Source organism: Pangasianodon hypophthalmus, chromosome 20, assembly GCF_027358585.1.
Source record: "Pangasianodon hypophthalmus isolate fPanHyp1 chromosome 20, fPanHyp1.pri, whole genome shotgun sequence".
Classification (NCBI taxonomy): Eukaryota; Metazoa; Chordata; class Actinopteri; order Siluriformes; family Pangasiidae; genus Pangasianodon; species Pangasianodon hypophthalmus.
Window position 1 is genome coordinate 18,036,015 of NC_069729.1, and position 24,402 is coordinate 18,060,416.

A 24,402-nucleotide genomic window follows, 5' to 3' on the forward strand; every position below is an offset into this window, starting at 1 on the left:
TAAAAATGACCTAATTCTTGCATACAAGATTGTAATGAAAGCGTGATGCGTGGGAAAGTGGGGACGATTTCGAGAGCACTACAAAAACGTAGTGAAATTTGAAATTCAAGCTTCTTTACACAAGAAAACCAGACAAATTTTATTCATTTAACAGAATGAAGAATGACTTGAAATGTAATGAAATACATATGATGAAAAGTACTTATTGTGGTACAAAGGATTGGTCACAGATCCCATAAAATGGCAAGACATGTTTGCTGTTGAGAAAAAGGACATTTCTGCACCCACCCAATTTTGCAGTGAATCATCCAAGAGCTTAAATTCTAAAATGACATGGTTTGAGTGATCGAGATGCATTTGACCCCATTCACATCTGTACTGTACAAGTGCTGTCCACTTGAGATCCAATCACCCACGATGCATGTTAATGCCAGGTGTAAATGGAGCCTAAGACACCATATTTAACTGAATGTCATGTGATCATAAACAGATTTTTAAATGGTCAGGTTTTTTTTCTTCAGTGTTTTTTTTTTAACATTTGAAAAATACATCTTTTCCAATTGGCTGGTCATACTGCATCACAGGGCAGAATAACACACTTGGAGGAAAGTGCTATCTACCGTCTTCTGCATACATGAGGTCACGGATGCCCACGATTGGCTAGTTTTGCTTGCTTGGCTCCTGGCCACGAATGGCTGGAGGGATCGTTAGGATTCAAAGTTGCAACCACCCAACAATAGAGCAAACACACTTCTGCTGACCCACTCAGGAGCCCCAAAGTAGTGTGTTTTTGTTAGAATTTGTCCTAGTACATCTGTTGTTTGTCTGTTAATTATGCAGCCTGTGTCATTGCATTACCACTCACATTAACATTTAGTAGTTTATCCCAGTTACAACAACAATAGTCTAATAAAATTGTTCTTGCATCTTAATTTAAACAAAGTCTAGATTTTAAAGGAGAACCACAAACAAACCAGAGGGAGCCCATGTTCTCTCCCCGTGTCCGTGTGGTTTTCTTCTGGCTTTGATTTGCTTCCACCTCCCAGACATATGCCGGTAGTTGGTAAGGCTTATTTGCCCCTAGGTGTGAAAGAGTGTGTGAAAGTGTGTGTGTGTGTGTTTAGAGATTTCCTGATCATAAGAGAAAAAAAATATATACAATTTATTAGTCTATGTATTCTAACCAACAGTTATATGTCCATGCACGAAAAAATGGAAAACCAGTGTGTTATTATAATTGCACTAGTTTAATTAGGACACTGAAGTCAGAAAAAAAACACAATACGTTTGGTGTATTCAACAGACCAAATAAAGTCCAGATGGTCACCTCAAACCCTGCTAAAAAAAACAAAACAAAAAAAACCCTGCATTAAAATAAAACCAGGGAGGGAAAGCAAATCACTGAAGGAAGAAAAAAATATGTATCTATCCTTCCATATGTCATTCTCTTTTTCCTACATTGCAGTAAATTTTAATAAGCCAAAAACATATATTGAACATATATTGCTTATTTATTCAAGCATTTATTTCCTAAAAATGCAAATTTCTTCTAATGCAATTAGATGAATCAATTTCATGAAGTCAGGTAAAATGTTTACAAAATGTTGGATCATCCTATAATTATTTTTATAATAATCTTATCTTGAGAATTATTACATAAATTGGCCTGTATCATTGTTGGAATTGTACTGGATGCAACAAATGGCTCCTTGGTATTTTACAATGACAAATAGGTGCAGCATAAATAATAAATCTTACAAAGCAAGCCAAAAACAAAAAAAAGCGAAACTCCATCACACCACTGCAATATAATTATTACAGCAAAGTTTGGAAAACGCATTCTCAGTTTAAAAAAAACAAAACAACTTCCTGTCCAGTTGAGACACAAAATGATATGTACAGTGTGAGTGACGTTGGTACACAGTGCACTTTAACACACAGGCGAGTTGGTCTGATTTATTTATTTATTTTTTTGACTCGCTAAACTTTTCAATTCAGGATTAGTCCATCTCAAGTCTTTAGAAGGAGGTACAGGGTTGTAGGGTCACGATCAGTTTTTCATCTCTCTCTGTCCTTCTCTCTCATCAGATCGTGATGAAGGCTCCTTGGTCGCTGTTGGCCGATTCAGGTTCCACGCAGCGGCCACGTCTCCGGGTCACCCTTCGCTTGCGGTGGAATTTGGCATAGCACCTGAGACCTTCACGTGCAAAAAATGCAACAGTTTAAGTCTCAGAGACCAGCAGCTACTAAATCAAAACACTTTGTTTATATCTTTGACTGAATAAATGTCACTAAAAGTTATATATCCCAGTAGTTCACATGCTCAGATCTGATATTCTGAGTGAAGATTCATTCAAACCAGTCATTTAGATTTGTTGCTTTATCATACAAAATCTGATTTTCATATCTGTCATTTTGTCCCATTGTTGTTGCTGAAATCACGTCTCAGCATCACGCACATGTTAGTGACACCCACATGTGTGTATTTTGAACCACACATAACAATCTTCCAAGTATCAGTATTTGAGTTGAGGCGTAGACATTTATTTAGATTTATGACTCTTTCTTGTACTTTCATCCTAAGGACCAGGGAGCTGTACTACTTTAAACTAAGTGTTGTGAGTATTTTATGAGTAATTTGTGTATTTCTACCATTCTGCTTGTCTTTTCTCCCTGATCATGTTACATTTTCAAAAGAAATAAACAGCAATGGCCAAACCCAGTTCCGGCTCTTTGCAGGAAGTTAGACCAACTGGAGTCGACCGGAGTTGACTCTTTTCGGCTCCCAAATGGCTTATTTTTTTCGAAACAGACAAAGTTTGCAACCAGCGAGAACAGTTTTTGAATAAATAATAACGTAGGGCATGGAAGTCAGACGTTTCAGTGCTGTATATATCTATAAACATGTCTGAAGCTGTTGTTGTTGTTTGGACAGAGAAAGAAACTAATGTTATTTGGTTTAATTAACGATAGCAACATCGAACATCACCACGGTTACTGGCGATGAATGAATTCACAGTTCAGACGTTGAAATGAGGTTTCCATGGCAGCATTTTGATTAAATTACACTACAAGTGTAACGCCATTGCAAAATGAAAAAACTTAGTTCATATATATATATAAGCTAAAAGATCCGGTACAAAGAGTTGACTCGTTCATGAATGACTCGTTCCTAACACCTACCTTCTTCACACATGCAGTCATCGTAGCACTTGTTGTTCAGACCACGGTTATGTGGCGTGCACTCGTGATGTCTGAGGTCACAGCAGGACCCTGAAATGATTCACAAAAAAGAGAGAGAAAAAAATGCTTGGTCTGTTCAGGCTTCTGCGTAATTAATCTTGCTACTGATTGGTCGGTTTGTGGGTGCACTGACCAGGCAGGCAGTCGAGGTGATGGTCACATGGCTCAATGTCATCTGCGCCCATGGTCGCGTTGCCACTGCTCATGTTCTTATTGCGCCGCTTGTCTTTGTAGGAAAAAAAAAAAAAAGTTCTTACTTCAGCAAGACGTCGGTGTTCAGTTTCATAAATCAATAACGACATTATGAAAGATGACTGTGTGTCTGCTTTCAACCTGCTGACAGTCGCATTGAGCTGTAGTAATTAATACATTTTTATTGATTTCTTCATGTAAGCACGGCACTCAGGAAAACGAGAAGATTTGATTATTAACGAGCCCGTCAACCTATTTTTACATAATTAACTTTACACCATTAGCTATCGCTTCTGTGGTGAACTCAGTATCGACTGAGGTCTTTCTCGCTCACTCAGCCTCTTTTCCCCGTGAATGTCCGGGGAGATACTGTATCTAGCTAGCATCTAGCATTGTATATACACCTAATTTAGTGAAGTATGGTGAAGAGTTGTCCGATCGGAGTTGCCACGACTGCCACGTGGTTCCGATCAGTTGTAAAAAATGAGTTATTATAGCAGTTAACTATAATTAAAAGAATCTCTTAAATGTACCAACTGTAAATCCTAATCAAGTAGCATTCTTTACCATTTAAAACCATTTTTCAAGAAGCATTAAACACAAATTTAAATCCCCTCAGAAATCCTGTCAGATTAGTTCCTGATAGCTAGCTGTTAGCAGTGAATATGATTTAAAATCTTCTCAAATCCTGCCAGGTTGGCTCATCTTATCTACGTGGATCATTTTAGCAAAAAAAGCTTATAAACATTTATATTATGAAATAAAAAATCCTCTCAGAATTCATGACACTTTAACTCATGTAAACCAGCTGACTAGCTTCAGTTGTGAAGAAAAGTCAAAATATTAGTAAATATGACTTAAATCATATTTCAGCTTAGCCAATATTAGCTATTTGGATCATTTTAGCACTGAAGATTATAAACATTAATTAATAAGAATTAAAAATCCTCTCAGAAATCCACTAACTGTCAAGTTAGTGCATGTTAGCTAGCTTGTTTTATAGGCAACAATTCTGAACATTTCTGAATGTGACTTAAAATCCTCTCAGAAATCATGTCATGTTAGCTCGTTGGTTTTAGTGAAGCAGATTATGAAAATTTATAAACAAGAATTAAAAATCTTCTCATATATCCTGAAATGTTCGCTCATTTCAATCAGCCTGCTAGCTTTAACAGTAAAAAATAAATAAATATAAATATAGCTTAAATATCATCATAGAAAGTAGAAGACAGGTTAGCTTATATTGGCTAGTTGGATAAATTAACAGTGAAGGTTATGAATATTTATAAATATGAAATAAAATTCTGTTAGGCTGGCTTACGTTAGCTACTTGGATAATTTTAGCAATGAAGATTATTAACATCTACAAATATGACTAAAAATCCTCTCAGACGTGGTTCACATTAGCTAGCTAGCTAGCATTAGCGGTGAAGATAAAAGGTTCGAAAACAGAGTCATACCTTTTTTCTTGTTGGATTGCCAGCTGTCCTCAGGCCTCATGTCCTCGTAGTCTGTCCAGTCAAAAAGCGCCATGTTCAAAGTAGGCAACACTTCACCTAGAGCTTTTCCTCGAGCTGCATTCTATATGCAAACACACACACACGCACATACACACAAAGCCAGAGATTAGTTTATTATATACAATAATATTACTGTAAAAAGGTCAGTGTTTAACACTGCTGTACCTGATCCACTCGTACTAGTACTACACAATAAGTGCATTTATACCACAGCGCTGTTAAATTCTCAAATCTGATTGGTCAGGCACTGTTGATTAATATTCTATAAGAGCAGCTCTGACTGTAGTTCTGGCTGTAATTCAGATCACAGGTTTATATTAATATCGTTCTAATGCTTTAGAGTTTTATAGTGTAGTTATTTAACGAAAAAAAAAACACATAATTGTTGATATAAGCTTTCTGTAAGGATATGTTTATTCAATATTTATAGAAGGGTCAATTCTGCTTCGCATTGGGCCACATCACACCACCCCACCGTTGATTATTTTCCTATAACAGCACACCCACAGTGCTTTATTCCTTATATGATAGTATGATGAACAACAAGGGTCATATCTTTCCATTTCATCATATAACATTGCGATGCAGTTGGAATCACGCTTCCTCGCTCTACATCGAAGTGTTAATTGAGCATGTTCAGTTTTGCTCCTGTGAGGCAAAACTCGAATTGTTATAGAGCTGTGAAAACCCATCTTCTTTTTAAGTGTCAGAGCTGCCACAAAAAAAAAATAAAAAATCTGTGTATGCACCATAAAAAGCTGTTGTTTAAAAGCACAAAGTCAGAATCTGAAATTGTTTTAAAATCTGAAAGCACTTTGCGAGTCACCACTTCTGCGGTTTTAATGGCTTCCTGCTTTATAACAGGCGAGTTCTAATGCAGAGTTTATACCTTTTCCTTTAATGTAGCTCACACACACACACACACACACACACACACACCTGTTTTATAGCAGTATGTGCTTTTTTTTTTTTTTTTTAACGTGAAATCCTATCAGGTTAGCTTATCATATTCATAAATATTTCTCCACTGCTAAAAATAGCCAGCTAGCTAACGTTAGCTAACCTGACAAGACTTCTCAGAGGATTTTAGTTCATATTCTCAAATGTTTTGAAGGTAGCCAGCTAGCTAATGTGAGCTAAACTGACGAGATTTTTATTTCATATTCATAAATGTTAATAATCCTCATTGGTTTTACTAGCCAGCTAGCTAATGTGAACTAACTTGACAGGATTTCTGATAGGATTTTAAAGTGATTTTCATAAAAATAATGCAGTCATGATGTGTGGCCCTGTTTGTGATTTTTTTTTTCTAGTTGGCTAACATTAGCAGTAATGATTATGAGCATTCAACATGAGTTAATGTTGAATCAGTAATCAGTAATCCTGTCACATTAGCTCCCCCTAGCTAGCTGGCTAGTTTCAGCTATGAATATTTTGAAAGAAAAATTCTCACAGAAATATTGGTACATTTGCTCACGGTAACTAACTGGGCAGTTTAAACACTGAAGCTTATCTTAGCCAACTTGCTCATTTTAGCAAAAACAAATGTGAACATTTACAATTTATGACTTAATAACCAGTCAGAAATGCTGTCAGGTAGCTCATGTTAGCTAGCTGGCTAATTCTGGCAGCAAAGAACCTGAATATGAATGAAAAATTCTGACAGAAATTCTGTCAGGTTAAATCACATTAGCTAGCTGACTATTTTTAACAGTGAAGATTATGAATATTTTTGAATTTGATTTAAAATCCTCTCAGAAATGTAATAATATAAACTTTCCTCCCATTTCATATTTTTTTCCATCACCATGTCCCCTTAGGGGCTCCGTACATGCCTTCATTTCTTTAAATACACAAAACCACAGTCTGCGATTTGAACTCCTAAGCTATAACAAATATGTTTTCTCAAAACCGAACAAACCAATAATCTGCTTTTGTGGCAGAAATGTCTGTTCATGACATTTTCCAGTTTCCATGCGCCTTAAAACAAAAAATGTGATATTTAAATAATTAACTTCTCTTGGATGCTGGGGTGTGGGTTGATAGCTTTGTCAATACGTTCTCCGTACTTCTTATAAAAGTGTTTTGGGGGCGGGGCTAAACATAAGTACAATTTGTCACTAAATTACCTCCTGTAGAGCTTTTTGGGCACTTAAGATCAGGATAATTTACTAGTCTACATAGATTGCAGTTTATAGTCTACATCTACATGTTCAGGGAGACTTTAAAAACACTAGCACTCCAGACAAGTTTAATTAATTACAGGGAGCTGTGTTGCTCTGGGCTCTTAATCTGTATGGCAGCACCGATCGAAGCTAAATTAAGGCTGCATATTCAAGGCACTGAACCCATATCTATACGAACATATCAGTCCCCCCAGGGGCTAGTATTCTATCGTAACTCTCTAAGAGCTCATGCCTGCTTGTACACAGCATGTTAAACAGAAACCAGCAGGGCTTAATGGTTCTTCAGAACAGCCTTCAGCTTTAAAATAAAACTTCTGTATTTTATGTATTGAGCTGTGTTCAGGACCACATGCAATATTTTCCAATGAATTTAGTTTCCAAAGTAATAAGTCATTTGAAAACTATTAAACTACTAAAGAAAAGTATTTCTTTCTTTTTACTGACAAACCAAACAGACCCAATTTATCATAATTGCAACATTTAGGCTACTCAGTCACTGGGGGAAAAGCCAATTTCTGAAAGAGAAAAAGATTACAGGAATATGAAAATACATTCTAGCATCAAGTTAGCGTCTTGGAAGACACCAACTGACAGGAGCTCTGAGAGGAGTTTTAGTCTTATTAACAAATGTTTTCAAACTTCACTGCTAAAATTGGCCAGCTTTTTCGTTTTTTGACAGGATGTTTCATTTTTATGTCCATAACTTTATAATCTTCACTGGTAAAACTAGCCAGCTAGCTGAGATGAGCTAGCCTTGCAGAGAGAGATTTTAAAGTCATATTCACAAATATTTCTAATCTCTACTGCTAAAAATTGTCAGCTAGCTAACATTAGCTAATCTGACAAGACTTCTGAGAGGATTTTAGTTCATATTCACAAACGTTTTAAAGGTAGCCAGCTAGCTAACATGAGCTAAACTGACAAGATTTTTATCTCATATTCATAAATGTTAATAATCCTCACTGGTAGTACTAGCCAGCTAGCTAATGTGAGCTAACACAACAGGATTTGAAAAGATTTTAAAGTGATTTTCATAAAAATAATGCAGTCATGATGTGTGGCCTTGTTTGTGAATTTTTTGGTAAATGTAAAATCTAAAACACATTCACAGAAAAATAAAAGCAGCAGAAAAGAGGCTAATGTGAATACATAGCTATGTACATTTAGCTACTACTGATACAGACAAACATTTCTATTCAGAATGAAAATGATGCAAGTGTAAGATTTTCTAAACGATCTTATGAGTAAATTCTTCTTCTCACTGCATGTACCTCGTCCTGTCATTCTCCTAGCTTGCTAGTATAGCAGATAACGTAGTCATGGTGGAGGTGAAAAGTTAACTCCTGCATTAAAAGTTACTCTTGAATTAAAAAAAAAACTGTGAAAAGACGACTTGCTTAACTGCAATGAGTAAACGGTTACCCTGAGACATTACACATCATATGTGTGAAGTTAGATGTGAGGACTGTAAGACAATAATATATCATTTTAAAAAAAATCATTTTTCTCTCTCTGGTTGTGGTAATGAGTGTGTTTGTCATCCTCACTCTATGTAGAAAGGAAGCTAAACGTGCCATGGTAACCAAACATGAGCTTGATATTGGATACACAAATGACAACAAGCTTAATTGGGGAAAGCGACAGGAAGCACACACTTGACAACAAGCCAGTGGAGGAGAAAAGAGAACAGATGGTTATGAGGAGGAGGAGGAGGAGGATGGACGGACAAGCAAGCGAGCAAGCGAGCGACACCTCTCTCCCCAGCACTGGTGTTGTTTGGCGCTCCCCTTCCCCCCACCTCCATCCCAGCATGCACTGAGCTCATTTGGCCCATGTTATGAGCAGCAGGAGAGGCTCCCACATGGAGTAATAAAGAAGCAGAGGTGCTGCGCCACAGCCAAATAAATCTACACGATCAGGTCCCTCACACATGGTGCACCTGCAGTGATGAAACAACCCAAGCATATTTACAGTACACTCAGGAACTACTGTGCTATTTTTTTCAGCTACTTGAATGTGCTCTCAACAAAGTTTTGGAATCGAGAACATTTTTTCGTAAAATCGCTGAACTAAAACTTTTAGTGCAACATGTCAAGTGGCAAACCAAAATTTGTAATAAAATCGCCAACTTTGTGCCGTTTTGTATTAAATTTGGTATTTGACAAAATGTAAAAGAAATCATATGCAAGTGAACTACTTTGTATATTTGAGCCAAAACACAAAATGCTGAATGCACTGTAGTGGCCTAATGTATTTCATGTATAATACAAATCAGAAGATTTTTTTTTTTTTTAGTTTTTATTTAGGTAGGGGGAAAGACTGGCCCCTGTCTTGTATTTTCTTTGATCTGAATCAGGTAATGTAGTTTATAATCTCAGTAAGTGATCATTTTGCTTCTTTTTTTTTCTGGTACTCAGCATGGTGGCCATCATTTTATCCATATTTTTCCATCCTGATCTCTTAGTTTTAGGTCATTGAGAAAATGAGCATTACAACTTGGTTTAGAAACACAAAGCAAGTAAGGTAAAAAAAAAAAACCTGCTATATTCTATACATGTAAATCATGTAACAGAAAACCAAAACTCTTTAAACTAACCCATTTTAATGGACAAATCTCTTTTCTCGAAACACACATTTCACTATTTTCTGTCCTTCTCTATTCAACGAATAACAGCACCATTCAAAGACACACTTCATGCGGAAACACAGACCTCAGTAGTGTGGCAATGAGCCAGGATAAATCCCTGCTAAAGCTCAACATCCTATTGAAGTGAAAACCTTTCAAGGGCAGTTTGGCTGAATTGATACCTGTGGTTTGGTGGAGGTCGAGGCTCGGGTTGGTGGATGCTCAGGCATCGCTGTGGCTACCGGGATGCGAGAGGCGGGGCCTTCTGCAAGTGCAGCAGCTTCACGATTGGACAAGCGGGCATAGGCTTCGTCTACGTCTCTCATCGGAGAGCCAAATCCTGTGCTGGGGTCATGGAAGAACCCTGAAAGAGCATTATCACATAATACACAGAATGCATGATTGTGTTTAGTCAATAAATGGAAAAAATTGGATTTAGGTCCATGTTGCATTCACAGCTCATCTAACTTAGAGACACCTCATGATGTCATTGGGTTATTTAAATGTAATTTAATGTCATTTTGTCATCCAAGGGTTTCATATTTGTAGTGGATTTTTAAGATTGTGGCAGAGATGGTCAGAACAATGAAGTCAAGAATGTGGGTCAGGGAAATTCATTTGTATTTACATTATATCATTATATTTTGATGGCATGTTTGGTATCATTTTAACACATTCATGGTGAACAATGTGATTTCAATAGCAACTTAAGCCACTGAGACTGGGAATGTAATGTTTTCACAAGCTTGTTGTTTGGAATCAGTTAGATTAACCTTATAAATTGGAGTCAGATATTTAAGTAATACACTCATTTAATCTTCATCTGCGCCTATTTCCTCCATTGGTTTTAGGTTAGCAGTGGGTTATGACCCCTAGATACCCTTATAACCCCCCTACTTTTCATTAATATCTATTCATTCCTCAATCAGTACACAAGACGAATCTGTAGACACCTTGCCCATGTACTTTGTCCTTGCGTCCATGTCTCTTGCCGTCCACTTGGCCATTTTTCCTGCCTTTGCGCTGGAACTCTCCTCCTTGATGCTGCTTGTGCCCTCTCGTGTGCCTTATGCCTCTTTCCCTACCCCAATCTCCTGGTCCCATTTCCAGCCGGACTGGGCTCAAACCCTCCAGACCCACTCCATCATCTTCAGACTGCAAAGATTTGTGGGAAAACAGGCCTCGTGAACCCTGCCTCCTCCAAATGCCTCCATGAAACGGCGCCTCCTCGCGATCCTGCACATTTTTGCTGCCAGGATTCTCAGCGCTTTGTGAGGGAAGAGTGAGGGCTGCGAGGAGAAGAGTGAAGGGGACACACCAGGTGAGGGACTTCATTTTCACTCACAGCGCCTCCTGCTGGTCAGACACACATACATGGTGTTAATAAGGAATTAAACTGGCACAATGAGATGTAGCAAATGCCTTTAAGCAGATGGTCCATCTTCTTAAAATGAAAAGTTCTAAATGGTGTATTTGGAGGAATTTAGGGCATAAACGTACACAGAACATTATTTTAAGAAATGGTCAAATTTAAGGATGAATGGTGGCTTGGGAAAAATCTTACCATCTTGCAGAGGAAAGTACAAAAAAGCCCTAGTAAAAACGTTGTATCCTAACCAATGTAATGAGAACTTCTACTTTGAGTAGAACTCTACTCTAGAACTGATATTCATCTTGATTAACAATTTCAATTCAGTGAAAGTGGGCTGGGTGAAGAGCGACACTGAAATTTACGTTTTTAAGCTTAGGAAAATATTTGTTATTTACCTAGCAAGACGTTCACCCAAATGTGATAAAAATAATCCAGAAATCAGACAAAAACTAAACAATTCTCCAAAATTCTTATCTTGGCAACCATTATAACTTGTTGTGCAGAAAAAAAACATAACTTATAAACCTTTTAGCTAGTTAACTAATATGTTAGCATACTAATGTAATAGCATAATTAACTGATCCATTTCACAAGAAGAAGATGAGGGCTAATATTAATTTTAGCCTGACAGTCATTAAAACCGGCTACAGAAACAGCTGGAAGCTGTCACAGAAGTTAGTGAACAAATTTAGTTAATTTAACTCATTTTTAGCTAACTAATGACGCACAGCGAATTTTTCACTGGTTAACATGGTTATCGTACATGATTTTTTAAAAAGATAATCAGATATTGTCGTATTTCTTTTGCCATTTCTGGAAGATATATAACAACAGTATAAAATAAAGGAGGTACTCAAATAAAACCTTGCATAGAACCAAAGCTTAGACTGTACATCAAGTACACTTCTTCCCTCTCATCCTTTAGAAGCTGCTCCGTAAGATCCCCCATGTTCCTGCCGTTTGTTCCCACTGCTTTCCAAACTTCTAAAAACTCCTGCTACTGTGGTTTTGTTTGCTATAATGACTCGCTGGGAGCAGCAGTGTAGAGAATAGTTCTGAAAAACCCCACAGGAGGTGATGCAATCGAAATGGGTGCTATTCACAGAGCCATGCCATTCTCGCACCATTATTGGCTTTTAATTGGTATTGCAATGCTGTCGTTCAGATTCGCCTCGGAATACGCATATGAGCGATGTTACTGAAGGGAAATTTAAAGATGTGAAATTGCACAGCGGTGTAGACACGAATATAAATCCACCCCAGCTTACAAATTCAAAATTCGACCGAGGCACTGTGTATTCTTCTATAAATTCTTTCTCCAACAGGGGCAAACAATATCCATCATTTTATCAGCTTGTTGGTTTGGCCACTCTGTTGTAGGGAGGTGGCCGGGCCACGTACGGGAAATCAATAGCAGTGGTGTATTGAGTTGCTGCTGTGCTGCGGGTCGATAGATAGACCAGCTTTTTCTCCAGTGTGCACACACACACACACACACACACACACACACACACACACACACACATTCATCTACCCTGTGTGGAGGGATGTGTATAGAGGACAGGTACCCAGGGGTGTCTTTTGAGGGCTATTTAAGAACTCATCGGTACAAAGAGCAGGAAATTGCATATGAGAAAGTGAGTATGAATAGTGCCAGGGGAAATTTTGCAGTGCGGTTGCCGGAGTTTCTTTTGGGAATACAAGCAGAGTGTCCGTGTTTGTCTTCTACCAGCCGCGCACTTTTTCAGAACTACACAGCACAAAGGCAACGGCCACAATTTTCAGTTCAAATGGCAAAATCAATAGCAGGACAAAGACCTGTAATAAAAAAACGGAAGTAATTATACAATTATAAAGAAACTGAAAATTGTTCATTGTATAAAAGGATTGTCCGTTAAAAATACATATATTATTATTCTTGTATTATTCCTGATATTCCCGAAAAACTCCACTGCTCAAGAAAAATGCAAAACATACAAGTCTTATTATATTTTTATGTACAATCATTACACAGTTTGACATTCATTTATTTTCACTAAGCACTTTATCCTGGTCAGTGTCTTGGTCGATCTGGAGTTTATCCCTGGAACACTGGGCGTGAGGCAGGAATACACCCTAAATCGGTGCCATCCATCACAGGACACCACATACACATATTAACACACTCATCCACACCTAGGGGGAATTTAGAGTCTCCAGTACATCTCCTGGCATGTTTTTGGGAGGTGGGAGGAAACCGGACAACCTGAAGGAAATTCCAAAGCATAGACTGGCTACACTATTGGGTGTGAATGAGTGTGTGAATGATGCCCTACAATGCCCTGGCATCCCATCCAGGGTGCTTGTTTGCAGTGTTCTCAGGTTTGAGGGCAGGTTCAGGATCCACTGTGACCATGACAGTGATAATGCGTGTACTGAAGATTAATAAAGGAATGAAAAAATTTAAGTATTATGTATTTACACAATCGTTTTTTGTGTAATCTTTTGAAGGGTGCCAATAATTTCAGAGTTGATACATGTATAGCCTATTGGCACTCATGTAGTAGTAGTAATCCTCTGAAATGATGCTTTATCATGGCTACTGTATTAAGTTCTTAAATAAGTAAATAAGAACAGCTCTTTATATTGATACTTATAAAGAACTATGTAATATTTGGGAAATCTTTCTCTTTTTTTTTCGTAAACATTACTTGCTTTTAGACTCTGTATTTTGGACCCTACTATATGGTCTGAAGTTTCATTTATAATTTAGCGACTGCTAGCTGTATCTCGAGTTATGAAAAATGAACCAAGCAGCTGTGATATACAGTGTTTTTACACCGGCTGCAGTGATACAACGAAAGAGATGGATCTTGAGATCTAGAATATTTTTATTATTCACGTCTTTCAACGCTATAAGCTCCCTGAACAACCAAAAGATGTTTGTGTGTATGTGTGTGTGTGTGTGTGTGTTATTTTGGTTCGCAGCATATAAGGAGCAAAAATTCCATCTATTCTTTGCTGACACACTTCGACCAGATTGTAAAGCTCAGCAGGCAGCAGCAGATTTCATGCGTTATTCAACAAAGCAGGATAACAGTGAGGAGGTTTGATGGAAATTCTGCAAAGTAAAAGTGAAAAAAAAAAAAAAACCAGAACCACAAAGTGAATCTATTCTGCAAAATAAATAATATATGACGATATACAGTGTACACAACTTGGGTTGTGTTAAGATACAACGCTGTATTGCTTCAGCTTGGGGAAAGAATTATTTGACAAGCGAGTGCGGCAGAGATGTGAGGCGCATGAACTCAGTGATATCTATAGTGCATGAGGATCAAAAAGTGAGCCAAGGAGCTTTGACACACACTGAGAACGTCACACAGCATGGTGGCTCGGCATCTGCTGCAGTCCATTGAGTTTTCCATTAAAAAGAACCTGACACTAGGACAGAAAGTAACAGGACACATAAAAAGGCAAGACGATCCTAATTGAACTCTTGAGGTTCTTTCACCAAAAAAGAAAAACCAAACAGCTAGAACCTGGGTTTCACATCCAAAATACCACTAAATCAAAGGTTCCACACAGAGATCTGAGATGGAACTGTAGTTATAAAGGAGGAAGAGACCACGTTTTAAAAAGAAAAAGAAAAATGTGACATTTCCAGAAACTTCATCAGAGCGCACTAACCAGCAACCAATAACCTTCTAACACTACACTGTTCCAGCTAGCACCACAAAGGGTTCTTCGCTTGGTGAACCCCCAAAGGAGAGGGTTTCCATTACAATATGACAAGTGGATCCATAATCATATGCTCAACAGAATAAAGGGCTCCTCACTGGTTCTTTGGATATTTAACAATTATATATTCAATGAATCTTTATGGGGTTCTTACTATTCTGTTTTGGAAAACAATCTGTGGTATGGTTTTAGATAAAACCTTTAAGAGTTCCTCCAGAGAGACAACCAAAAATACCCTTAAGCCTTTTAGATTTGACATTTCAAAAAAAAAAAAAAAGAAGTGTAGTAAAATGCTTTAAATGATGAAATATACTTGCAGGCTTGGTAAGAAAGGATTCCCTGAGGGTTCTTCGTATAGTTAAGGGTGCTTAGCATTCTAAAAGGGTTCTAGTTTGGAATGTTTTCTACAACCTTTAAGGGTTTCTTCAGAGAGACGACCAAAAAGTTTTCCTTTTTTTTCCTAAAAGTGTACTTGGAACCCTCTCCAAATAGGAAACACTTGTTTTGAGGATGTATGTAGAGTTTTTATAAAGATTTCTTTGGTTTGTCAATCTGGGGAGGGATTCAAAGCTTCAAAATAGAACCACTTAGCTACAACCATCAGCCATCCAAAGAACCCCTAAAGAATCATTTTTTCCCCTAAAGTCATTTACAGATATGAAATATCTTTGAAGTAAAAAGTATTCCTTGATGGTTGTTTGTTTAGTTAAGGTTTCTTAGCTTCCTAAAATGGTTCTAGTTTGGACCCCTTTCTGATCACTAAACAACCTCTTGTATGGTTCTATATAAAACCTTCAAAGGTTCCCTCAGAGGGACAAAAAAAGATTTGACCTTTTTTGTAAAAGTGTACCTGGAACCCTCTCTAAATAGGAAACACTTCATTGTAAGAATCTACGTAGAGTTTTTACACTTAGAACTTTAAGGCTTTTCTTGCTTTGTCAATCTGGGTGAGATTCAAAAATTTACAGTAGATCCACTTAGCTAGAACCGTTAACCATCCAAAGAACCTCTAAAGATATAAAGAAGTGTGTGTGTGTGCCATTTTGGTTTTTTTTAGAGTGTAATGTTATTTACATAGGGACATTTCTTTGCCGTCTTAGTATTACTTGGAAGTGGATTACTTGTACTTTGAACAGTTAAGGGTTGTTAGCTTCCTAAAAAGGTTCTAGTACGGACCTCTTTCTGAATAATAAGCACCCTGTTGTAGGGGTCTACTTATAACCTTTAAGGGTTTCCCTTTTAAGGATTCTAGACTCCTCTCTTGTTGTACTTTTCTACATAGAACTTTAAAGAAGCAAACCAAACCAAAGAACCCTTTGAGGTGGTAGATGAACCTTTTTTAAAGTGTGGTACAAACTGGTGAAAATCAGGACACAGTTCTGCAAAGAAAGGACCTAGAACCCTAAAGCTTACTTGGTTTGTCAATCTAGAGGAGGTTTACAAAGCAAGAACCATTAACCATCCTTGCAAAAGATTCCTTGAGGGCTCTTTTGGATAGTTCAGCATTCTTCAGTTCCTAAAGGGGTTCTGCTTCTGTATGTTGCTCTGGATAATGGTATCTGCTAAATGCTGTAAACGTAAATGGGTAATGTACTTGGAACCCTCTGCAAAAGACAAGCACTCATTTCTAGGGTTCTCTGCACACAGTGGGACAAACTGGACAGGTCAGTTGGACAAACAGGTCAAACCCATGAAAAAGACCACTGCAAAGAATGGTTAAACCTGGAACCCTTATGCTTTCTTCGGTTTGTCAATCTAGATGAGGTCCAAAGGTTCACTTCAGGAAACCAGAACCATTAACCATCCAAACAAATCCATAAGAACCCTTATTTCTAAGAGTGTATAGTAATATGATTTACAGTTCCTACTTGGAACCCTGTGTTGTAGGGTTCTATGTAAGACCTTTAACGGCTCCCCAGAGGGAAATCCTAAGGGAGACATTATGTGTGTAGCATTGTGGTGCTCTTTAGGTGGAACGTGAGAACATTAATCACCCAACAGTAGAGATGATATTAATGTCTAACGTCTTGGAAGGGAGGTTCCTTGGATTTGAATCCTGGACGCAATAGAGGGTTCCTAAAGAATATCTGGACTTTCATAAGATTTTATGATATATAAGAGATATGGTCTTGTGTAACTTTTTTTATTTAATGTCACAGCTCAGATGCTTGAGTAGAGCCTTATTCATTTTCCTTGTATGACTGTACTAGAACCAACCACCACCCCCCCTACACTTTTTAAAGCACTCACTGGAGAGCAAATTTCAGAGTCTCCTTCTCAGAGAGATAAAGAGAAAACATGCTTCGGCAGAGGGCCAATTTCACAGTCAACAGCTAGGCTACACCAAGTGGACAAGCGTGACAAATGCACTGAGAGCCCACCACAAAGGCGGGACACACAAAGCTGAGACAAATGTGCTGATAGAGTTAGGAAAGATATGATTTGTATCAAGTGTGTCAGTGGGACCTTCACAAGGTTCTGACTGAAGCTCTTTTTCGAAAATGCACTTGAGATTAAGTTTTCCAAAGCACCGTAGTACCAAGATAAATGATAGAGTGAGCATCACAGTGAACTCCCTCTCTCTCTCTCTCTAATAGTTAAAATGGTCCTAACAAAAAAAAATATGTGTATATAAAAGTGAATATTTTAACACTTGACTAAAGCTATTTTTTTAAATATAAATAACCATAGGGCAAAAAAAAAAAACAATTAAAAAAATTTTAGAGACAAAATTGTTTTATTAAGACGCCATTTTATTACCAAACAGGTAAAAATAACAAATTATTTTCTTTTACTTTTTTAATGATAATGTCACAGCTCAACAAAAAAAATGTATAAACTATACAGAATTAAATTTTCTTTATATTACAAGGTTTTCCTCACTCTTTCTTTGGATATGTAACAATTATAGAGTTGTAAGAAAAAGGGTTCTTCTAGGGTTCCTTAAGGGGTTAAAGACCTTTAGCTTTCTAAAAGAGTTCTAGTTTGGGACTAGGGTTCCTCTTAGCACCTTTAAGGTTTCCCCCAGAGGGACAGCCAATGATACCTTAAGTTCTCTAGTTTTCACAAATTTATTAAGAGTGTACATGGAATCCTCTCTAAAAGTCAAATAACTGATTGTAAGGTTCTACATGGACATTTGAATGGTTCCTCCATTGGAACACACCATTTGCGGTTGGTGGATGGAACCAGAAAACACTGCCGTGAAAAAAAAAGGTTAAAGAACCCTAGAACCTTTAAGGTTTTTTTTGTTTTACAATTTATGAGAGATAGAAAGATGCAAAGTAGAACCACTTTAGAAAGCTAGAACCATGAACCATCCAAAGAACTCAGAAAGAACCCCTTGTAAGAGTGCTGTAATGTGATTTAAAGATCTCTGCAGTCTTAGTAAAAAGGATTCCTTGATATTTCTTTGCTTCTAAAAGGCAGCTTCCTAAAGGGTTCTAGCTTGGCGTCCTTTCTGAGAGGTAAACACTCTGTTCTGGGGGCTACAACTAGAACATTGAACCTTTAAGTTACTTGAAGCCCTCAAAGGAAACACTTTGTTGTGAGATTTTACATGGAGTTCATTAAGGGTTTATTCAGTGGAACAAACCAAAGAACCCTTTAGAGTGGTAAGATGGAACTTTTTTTGGTACAAACAGTGCAAACCTAGAACCCTAAAGGCTTCAGATCAAAGGTTCAATGTAGAATCACTTACAGGAGCTAGAACCATTAACCATCCAAAGAACCAAGAGCGGCAATGCGCTTTTGTTGAAATATCACTGCAGTCTATGTAAAATCGATTCCTTGAGGAGTTCTTTGGAAATTTCTTCATTTCATAAAGTGGTTCTAGCCTCTTTAATTGGCAAACCCTGTAGAACCTTAAAGGTCTCTCCCAGAAGGCCTTAAGTGTGTGCATGTTTGGTACACTTTAGGTCAAAATTGAGGTCATTACTTGAACCCTTTCGAAATAGGAAACACTTTTTTAGGTTCTAAAGTGTTTGTTAAAAGAAGAAACCAAAAGAGGTCTTCCAGATTTTCACATAACTGCTTCTTTTTTGTAGAAGTTCACTTAAAATTGAGACAATGTTGAGGTAATGCTTGAAAAATGTCTTATAAATCCTTCTGGATTTATTAAAATCACGTTCTGCAAATGCTTAGATTAAATCCCTAAAACATGCAGAAAGGTTGTTAGACTCATGAGAAAATAGAGCTGTCGCATCTCCACGGACTATAATCGGGAATTTCACACCACTTGCTTCAACTTTTGCCAGCTCCGAACGTGTCGAAAGACTCAAAGCCCACAGGGAACAGCTTAGGTGTCAAAATTGCCATAAGGAGCCCATCTGTTGCCAAGACGATCAGGAAGAGAGACAAGACGAGGAGCGAGAAAACGACAGAGACAGAAAGAGACAGAAAGAAAGAGGCGGGATATTTGTTACAACAGATGTAAAGCGAGATCAAACGACACCGTGTCACAGCCGCCTGGTGGGATCCTGCAATCAGACGGAGCACTGGCAGAGTGCTGCGTACACTAACAGCGGGGGAACACACACACTAACACACTCACATGTACACTCCAAAGTTTCGCTAATCACCACAGCCAGAAAGAGGCCAGAGCCAACATTAAACAACATTAAACCATTCCCTATTTATTCCTCCTTTATCCTGGTCAGGATTGTGGTGGAAACACAGCCTATACTGGAATAAGGCAGGAACACATCCTGGATGGGACACACAAAACACACTCATTCACAGCTAGGGCCAATTTAGAGTAAATAAGCAATCTATCAGCTTATTTGTGGGAGGTGGGAGAAAACTGGAGAACCCTGAGGAAACCTGCTGTGGGAAAATGCACAGAAACTCCACCCAAGCTCAGGCTAGAACCGGGGAACCATGTACACTAGGTAGCACTAAATTAGCAACAAATGAAGTGTGTGAAGTCACTTTAACTGGTATCATGTAACAATGGATCATTCAATTTCACTAATATTTAGTAAACGCATTATTGAACGCTATCTGCTGTGCCAATTGACTAACGATGTTTTTACACCAACCTTAGATATCTTGTGAGTTTGGTTTATTTTGAAGTCTCTGTCTTCATCTCAGTAAACCAAACCATGGTTCATTTAATTTGTAGTCCTCCATAAAACTGAACACACGACTTCTCGTTTTAACCAACAAAGCTTTTTCTACGAAAGGATGTTTCCACAAGGGTTACCGAAGGTCAGAGGAAGCGTCAATAACCACAAATGAGGGACGTGCCATGAGGGAGGTATCACTTCTCTCAGACTAATAAGATGCCAAGTCAGGGTCAGGTCAGCAATAAGCTTTGTAAAATTGCACCTACAAATTTTTTTAATCCACAAAATGAATGATAATGTAGCCACCTCACAGCAACAAGGTCCAGCGGTTTGATTGTGAGCTTGGGTGTAGAGTTTCACATGTTCTTCCAGTGTCTACGTGAGTTTATTAAGGGTTCTCCAGTTTCCTCCAACCTCCCAAAAACAATGTCAGTAGGTGGAGTAGCTGTGTGCGTGTGTGTCTGTGTATGTGTGTGTGTGTGTGTGTGTGTGTGTGTATCCAGGTTGTATTGCCGATAGGCTCCGGATCCACTGTGACCCTGCCCAGGATATATGTGTTTACTGAAGATGAATGAATGAATGAATGTTGAAATGGTTAATAAAAATTAAAGATGAGTTTTAAACATAGATGGTTTACACTATAGTTCTTATAACAACCAAATTTGGGCACTTCTGTCCAATCAACCATTTCTGACATTTTCTTCTCAGATTTTTGACATTTCATCATCGATGTCTTGATTCTCGACTGGTTTTCGTCTTCAACAAAATGAACACTGGTACGTTCTTGAATGATCTGAAGAAGGAGCCACATTGTGACTCTTTAAGAATATACAAACAGGGTAATTTTGTCACTTTATTAGCTGCGAAATGGTGCCATGTGGGGCGGCCTGTATGAAACACTGGCACTACAGACAAGAGAATGATGAACATGGACACCCCATGCAACCCCCCTGTTGTCCCACCATTTGTCTTGGCTGAGACTTTGGCAAAGCCACAGCTTTTAGTGGCAGAGGTTCTCAGTTCAGCCGTATTTTCTTGTGTTTCAATGCCTAAAATCTCTAAGCTGGAAAATTTCTCTTCCACCACTTTTACTGGGCATGAACAATAGTAATGTGCACTCTGCAGAGAGCATAGAACCTCTGTGGCCATGACAAAATTTCCCACGCAAAATTCCTCGGAAGTCTGAAAATAAAAGCAGCAACAATTGATCTCATAGTCGAGGTCAGTAGAGACGGCAGAGCTGCTGCGCTGTCAATGTTTAAGTCCATACTGAAAGATTCTTTCCCATCAAATCATCCAAATATATCCAATATATACAGATAACATACTACGTTTGCTACATTTGCACACCACATCATATCCTCTTTAATGTAGGAAATTTCAACTGCATGAACATGAGCTTCAGAGATTTCAGCAAAATGTCTGACAGAAAAGAAATGGTTTTACTTTTCTACCTTGCTTTTTGTATAACACTGAAATTAGACGTTGTTGTAATCTCATTTTGTACTGCTTTGGATTGTACAGCATTGAAGCAGGATAAACACGTCGTATGTCAAAACAGGAGGTTCAAAATTGCCGGATAAAAATAACAGTGATGGTAAGAAAAGATAATACAGTAAATGTATAAATGTACTCTGGTCAGAATTTTTCGAAAATTAGTGGACGGCAAGTTTTGGTGAAATCCAGCCAAATATTGCTCAGCAACAAGGCCAATAATTCACTATTCAATCAAAAAAATTATAAAGAATACAGCAAAGAACAATATTTTATTTTAAATATTTAAATGACATACTGTATATTTTATATAATTCTCTATAAATATGAAATAAGAACATCAGTACAAGTACAAGTCAACTATTATCAGCTAAAGATGTTGTTATACACTAAAACATGGTGTCAGATATTATCTGTATATACTGGATGGATGGATGGATGGATGGATGGATGGATAGATAGATAGATAGATAGATAGATAGATAGATAGATAGATAGATATGGGAATTATACGCTACTTATGAATTTCAGAAGGAAGAAGTTCAGATTGTACATTCATTATACGTTCTTGTCTCTACTTTTGTTAGTAGACAATAGAAGAAATATGAAGTAATAATTATATATATATATATAATATATCACACTAAAACTATTAATATATATATATATTCTATTCATAGTTTTAGTGTGATAATTATTGCTGTCCTGTCTTAACCTGAAATAAGTATTTACTAGCCAGGTCAAAGAAAATCATGTTTACTGTACACACTTTAAAAAAGGAAAATAGTTGTTTGAGGGTTTTTAAGGGTTTGTTGGATAATTAAGGGTTAAACCTTAAGGAAAAATCACATCCATCTCACATTTGATCATATGTTTTCCCCAAGTGATTATGGGAGTAACATGAACGTGTACGTAGTTCAACATGTTAAGCCCGAAATAAACTGCACATGTGGGGTCGAGTAAACACGCATGACATCATGTGATATGAAATATGTGATAAATAAAACTACACCTGAAAAAAATAATCATGTGAAAAAAATAAAAACAAAACACTACATGTGAAACAACTACATGTGGATCATGTGATGTTTCTCTAGGGGTTCTTTGTCTCCGAAAAAAACTTGCTAACCACTAAACTGTCCATTAAACCATTATTATTATTATTATTATTATTATTATTATTATTATTATTAAAAAAGGCTGTTGTAGGATTCTACATGGAACCTTTAAGGTTCCACCTGAGGCACAACCACACAAGGGCTTTAATCTGCTTGTGTTAAATAGTAGAATAACAGTAACAGAAGAACAGCATTTTAAAAAATCATTCAAATTCCCACCAATTTTAAATAAATTCAATGAAGCTATTATTACTATTATTATTATTGTTATTATTATCCATCCATTTTCGGTACCCGCTTATCTTACACAGGGTCGCAGGGACCCGGAGCCTATCCCAGGGGGACTCGGGGCACACGGCGGGGGACGCCCTGGACAGGGTGCCAACCCATCACATGGCACACACACACACACAATATGGACAATTTGGAAATGCCAGTCAACGCATGTCTTTGGACTAGGAGAGGAAACCAGAGTACCCGGAGGAAACCCCCTGCAGAACAAGGAGAACATGCAAACTCCACACGCACACGGGGTGGAGGCGGGAATCGAGCGTCCCGCTGTGCAAAGCACTAAACCACCATGCCCTCTTATTATTATTATTATTATTCTGATTAAATTAATTATTTATTTTGTTTTTAAAAGAGATTTTAGAGAATTATTTTTTAGAATTTTTAGAGTGATACGCCAATAAAAAAAAAACACTGCTATCTCAGGATATCAGTGTGATTTATGGAATATCCTCTTATTATCATCTTGCATGTAGAAAAATGACTAAAGTCAGGCAGTAAACACACAAACAAACAAACAAACAAACAAATAATAAAAAAAATAATGCATGATATTATTTATAAGATATAAATAAATAAATGCCTACTGGTGTCATTTTTTTTTTAGATATTTTAAATTTAAAAAAACCTTTTCAAAACTCAACTTTAACACGGTGAATGAACGGAATTAGGGACCTTTACGGTATTTAACGCCGGTAATTAAGCAAATCGCAAAAGTTTTCTCACTCATCCTGCCAAGCTACACGCAGACAAAAGGACACCAGACCGTGCGCATGCAGGTATTAAGAGTAACCTGCAAGCGCGAGCGCGTCCGGTGGAAACATTCACCCGGTTAAATCTAACGGAACCTCCACAAAGCGTAAAGCTGGGATTATAAACGCATCTCACCCGCGTTCCGTTAACGGAGATGTGGAAAAGTCCCCGGAGTCGCGGCTCATACAGAGAGGAAGATGAAGAAGGAGCAAGAGACGGAGGAAGAGAGCGCGCGCGAGCGAGCACCGACACACAGCTGCAAGTGCGAGGAGCCCGAGCTGGGCGCGCGTGCACCGGTGCAGGCAGGCAAGGCTGGGGGGGAGAGAGGGGGGTGGGGGGGGGGGTGGCAGTGCGGGCGCGCGCGCGCGTGAGGACTGATGTCAGCGTCGCGGTAGCCTAGCAACCACGGGAACGGCTTCCTACTTAGCATATGTCAAAGTAGTCGAGTCCAAAAGTATTAGCACCTTTCGTGAAAATGTGCAAAAAACGTGGTGATACTTTGAACTTAAACACGCTGGGACGCGGTGTTGTTTCATTTAAACCCTCTTTCCCTCAAAAAAATAAATAAATAAATAAAAAAAAATTTAAAATCCCCATTGGTTTCAAAAGTTTTGGCACCCCAATGAGAATAACAGCACAACGCCTCCTGTAATGTCTAACAAAATTAGATATCTTGAACATTTTTACCCTGGTTTTGGAGATTCTGGATGTTTTCAGTCTCCTTTTTTCACCAAACATGCCCAAAAGTTTGTAGAGAGTCATTAGACTACAAACCACAACCCTAACTGTAACTCCACTGATGCTTGGTGAAGTTCAGGAGTGAC

At 37.9% G+C, this 24,402-nt stretch overlaps 1 protein-coding gene across 2 annotated transcripts; it reads right to left on the reverse strand.

The window, feature by feature from the left end:
* Positions 1 to 1,492: 1,492 nt before the first annotated feature.
* On the reverse strand, positions 1,493 to 23,866 carry draxina (dorsal inhibitory axon guidance protein a). Of its 2 annotated transcripts, none has more exons than XM_026932516.3 (7): positions 23,714 to 23,866; positions 10,721 to 11,120; positions 9,950 to 10,131; positions 4,896 to 5,016; positions 3,377 to 3,469; positions 3,184 to 3,273; positions 1,493 to 2,197 (listed from the first exon to the last, which is right to left on the reverse strand). In XM_026932516.3, the coding sequence occupies exons 2-7, from the start codon at positions 11,100 to 11,102 to the stop codon at positions 2,085 to 2,087; spliced, it is 981 nt and encodes a 326-aa protein (XP_026788317.3). In that variant the 5' UTR covers positions 11,103 to 11,120; positions 23,714 to 23,866; the 3' UTR covers positions 1,493 to 2,084. The 2 variants fall into 2 exon arrangements, with proteins under 2 accessions (XP_026788317.3, XP_026788320.3); XM_026932519.3 differs by having other exon boundaries at positions 10,721 to 11,123.
* Between the last annotated feature and the right edge of the window lie 536 nt (positions 23,867 to 24,402).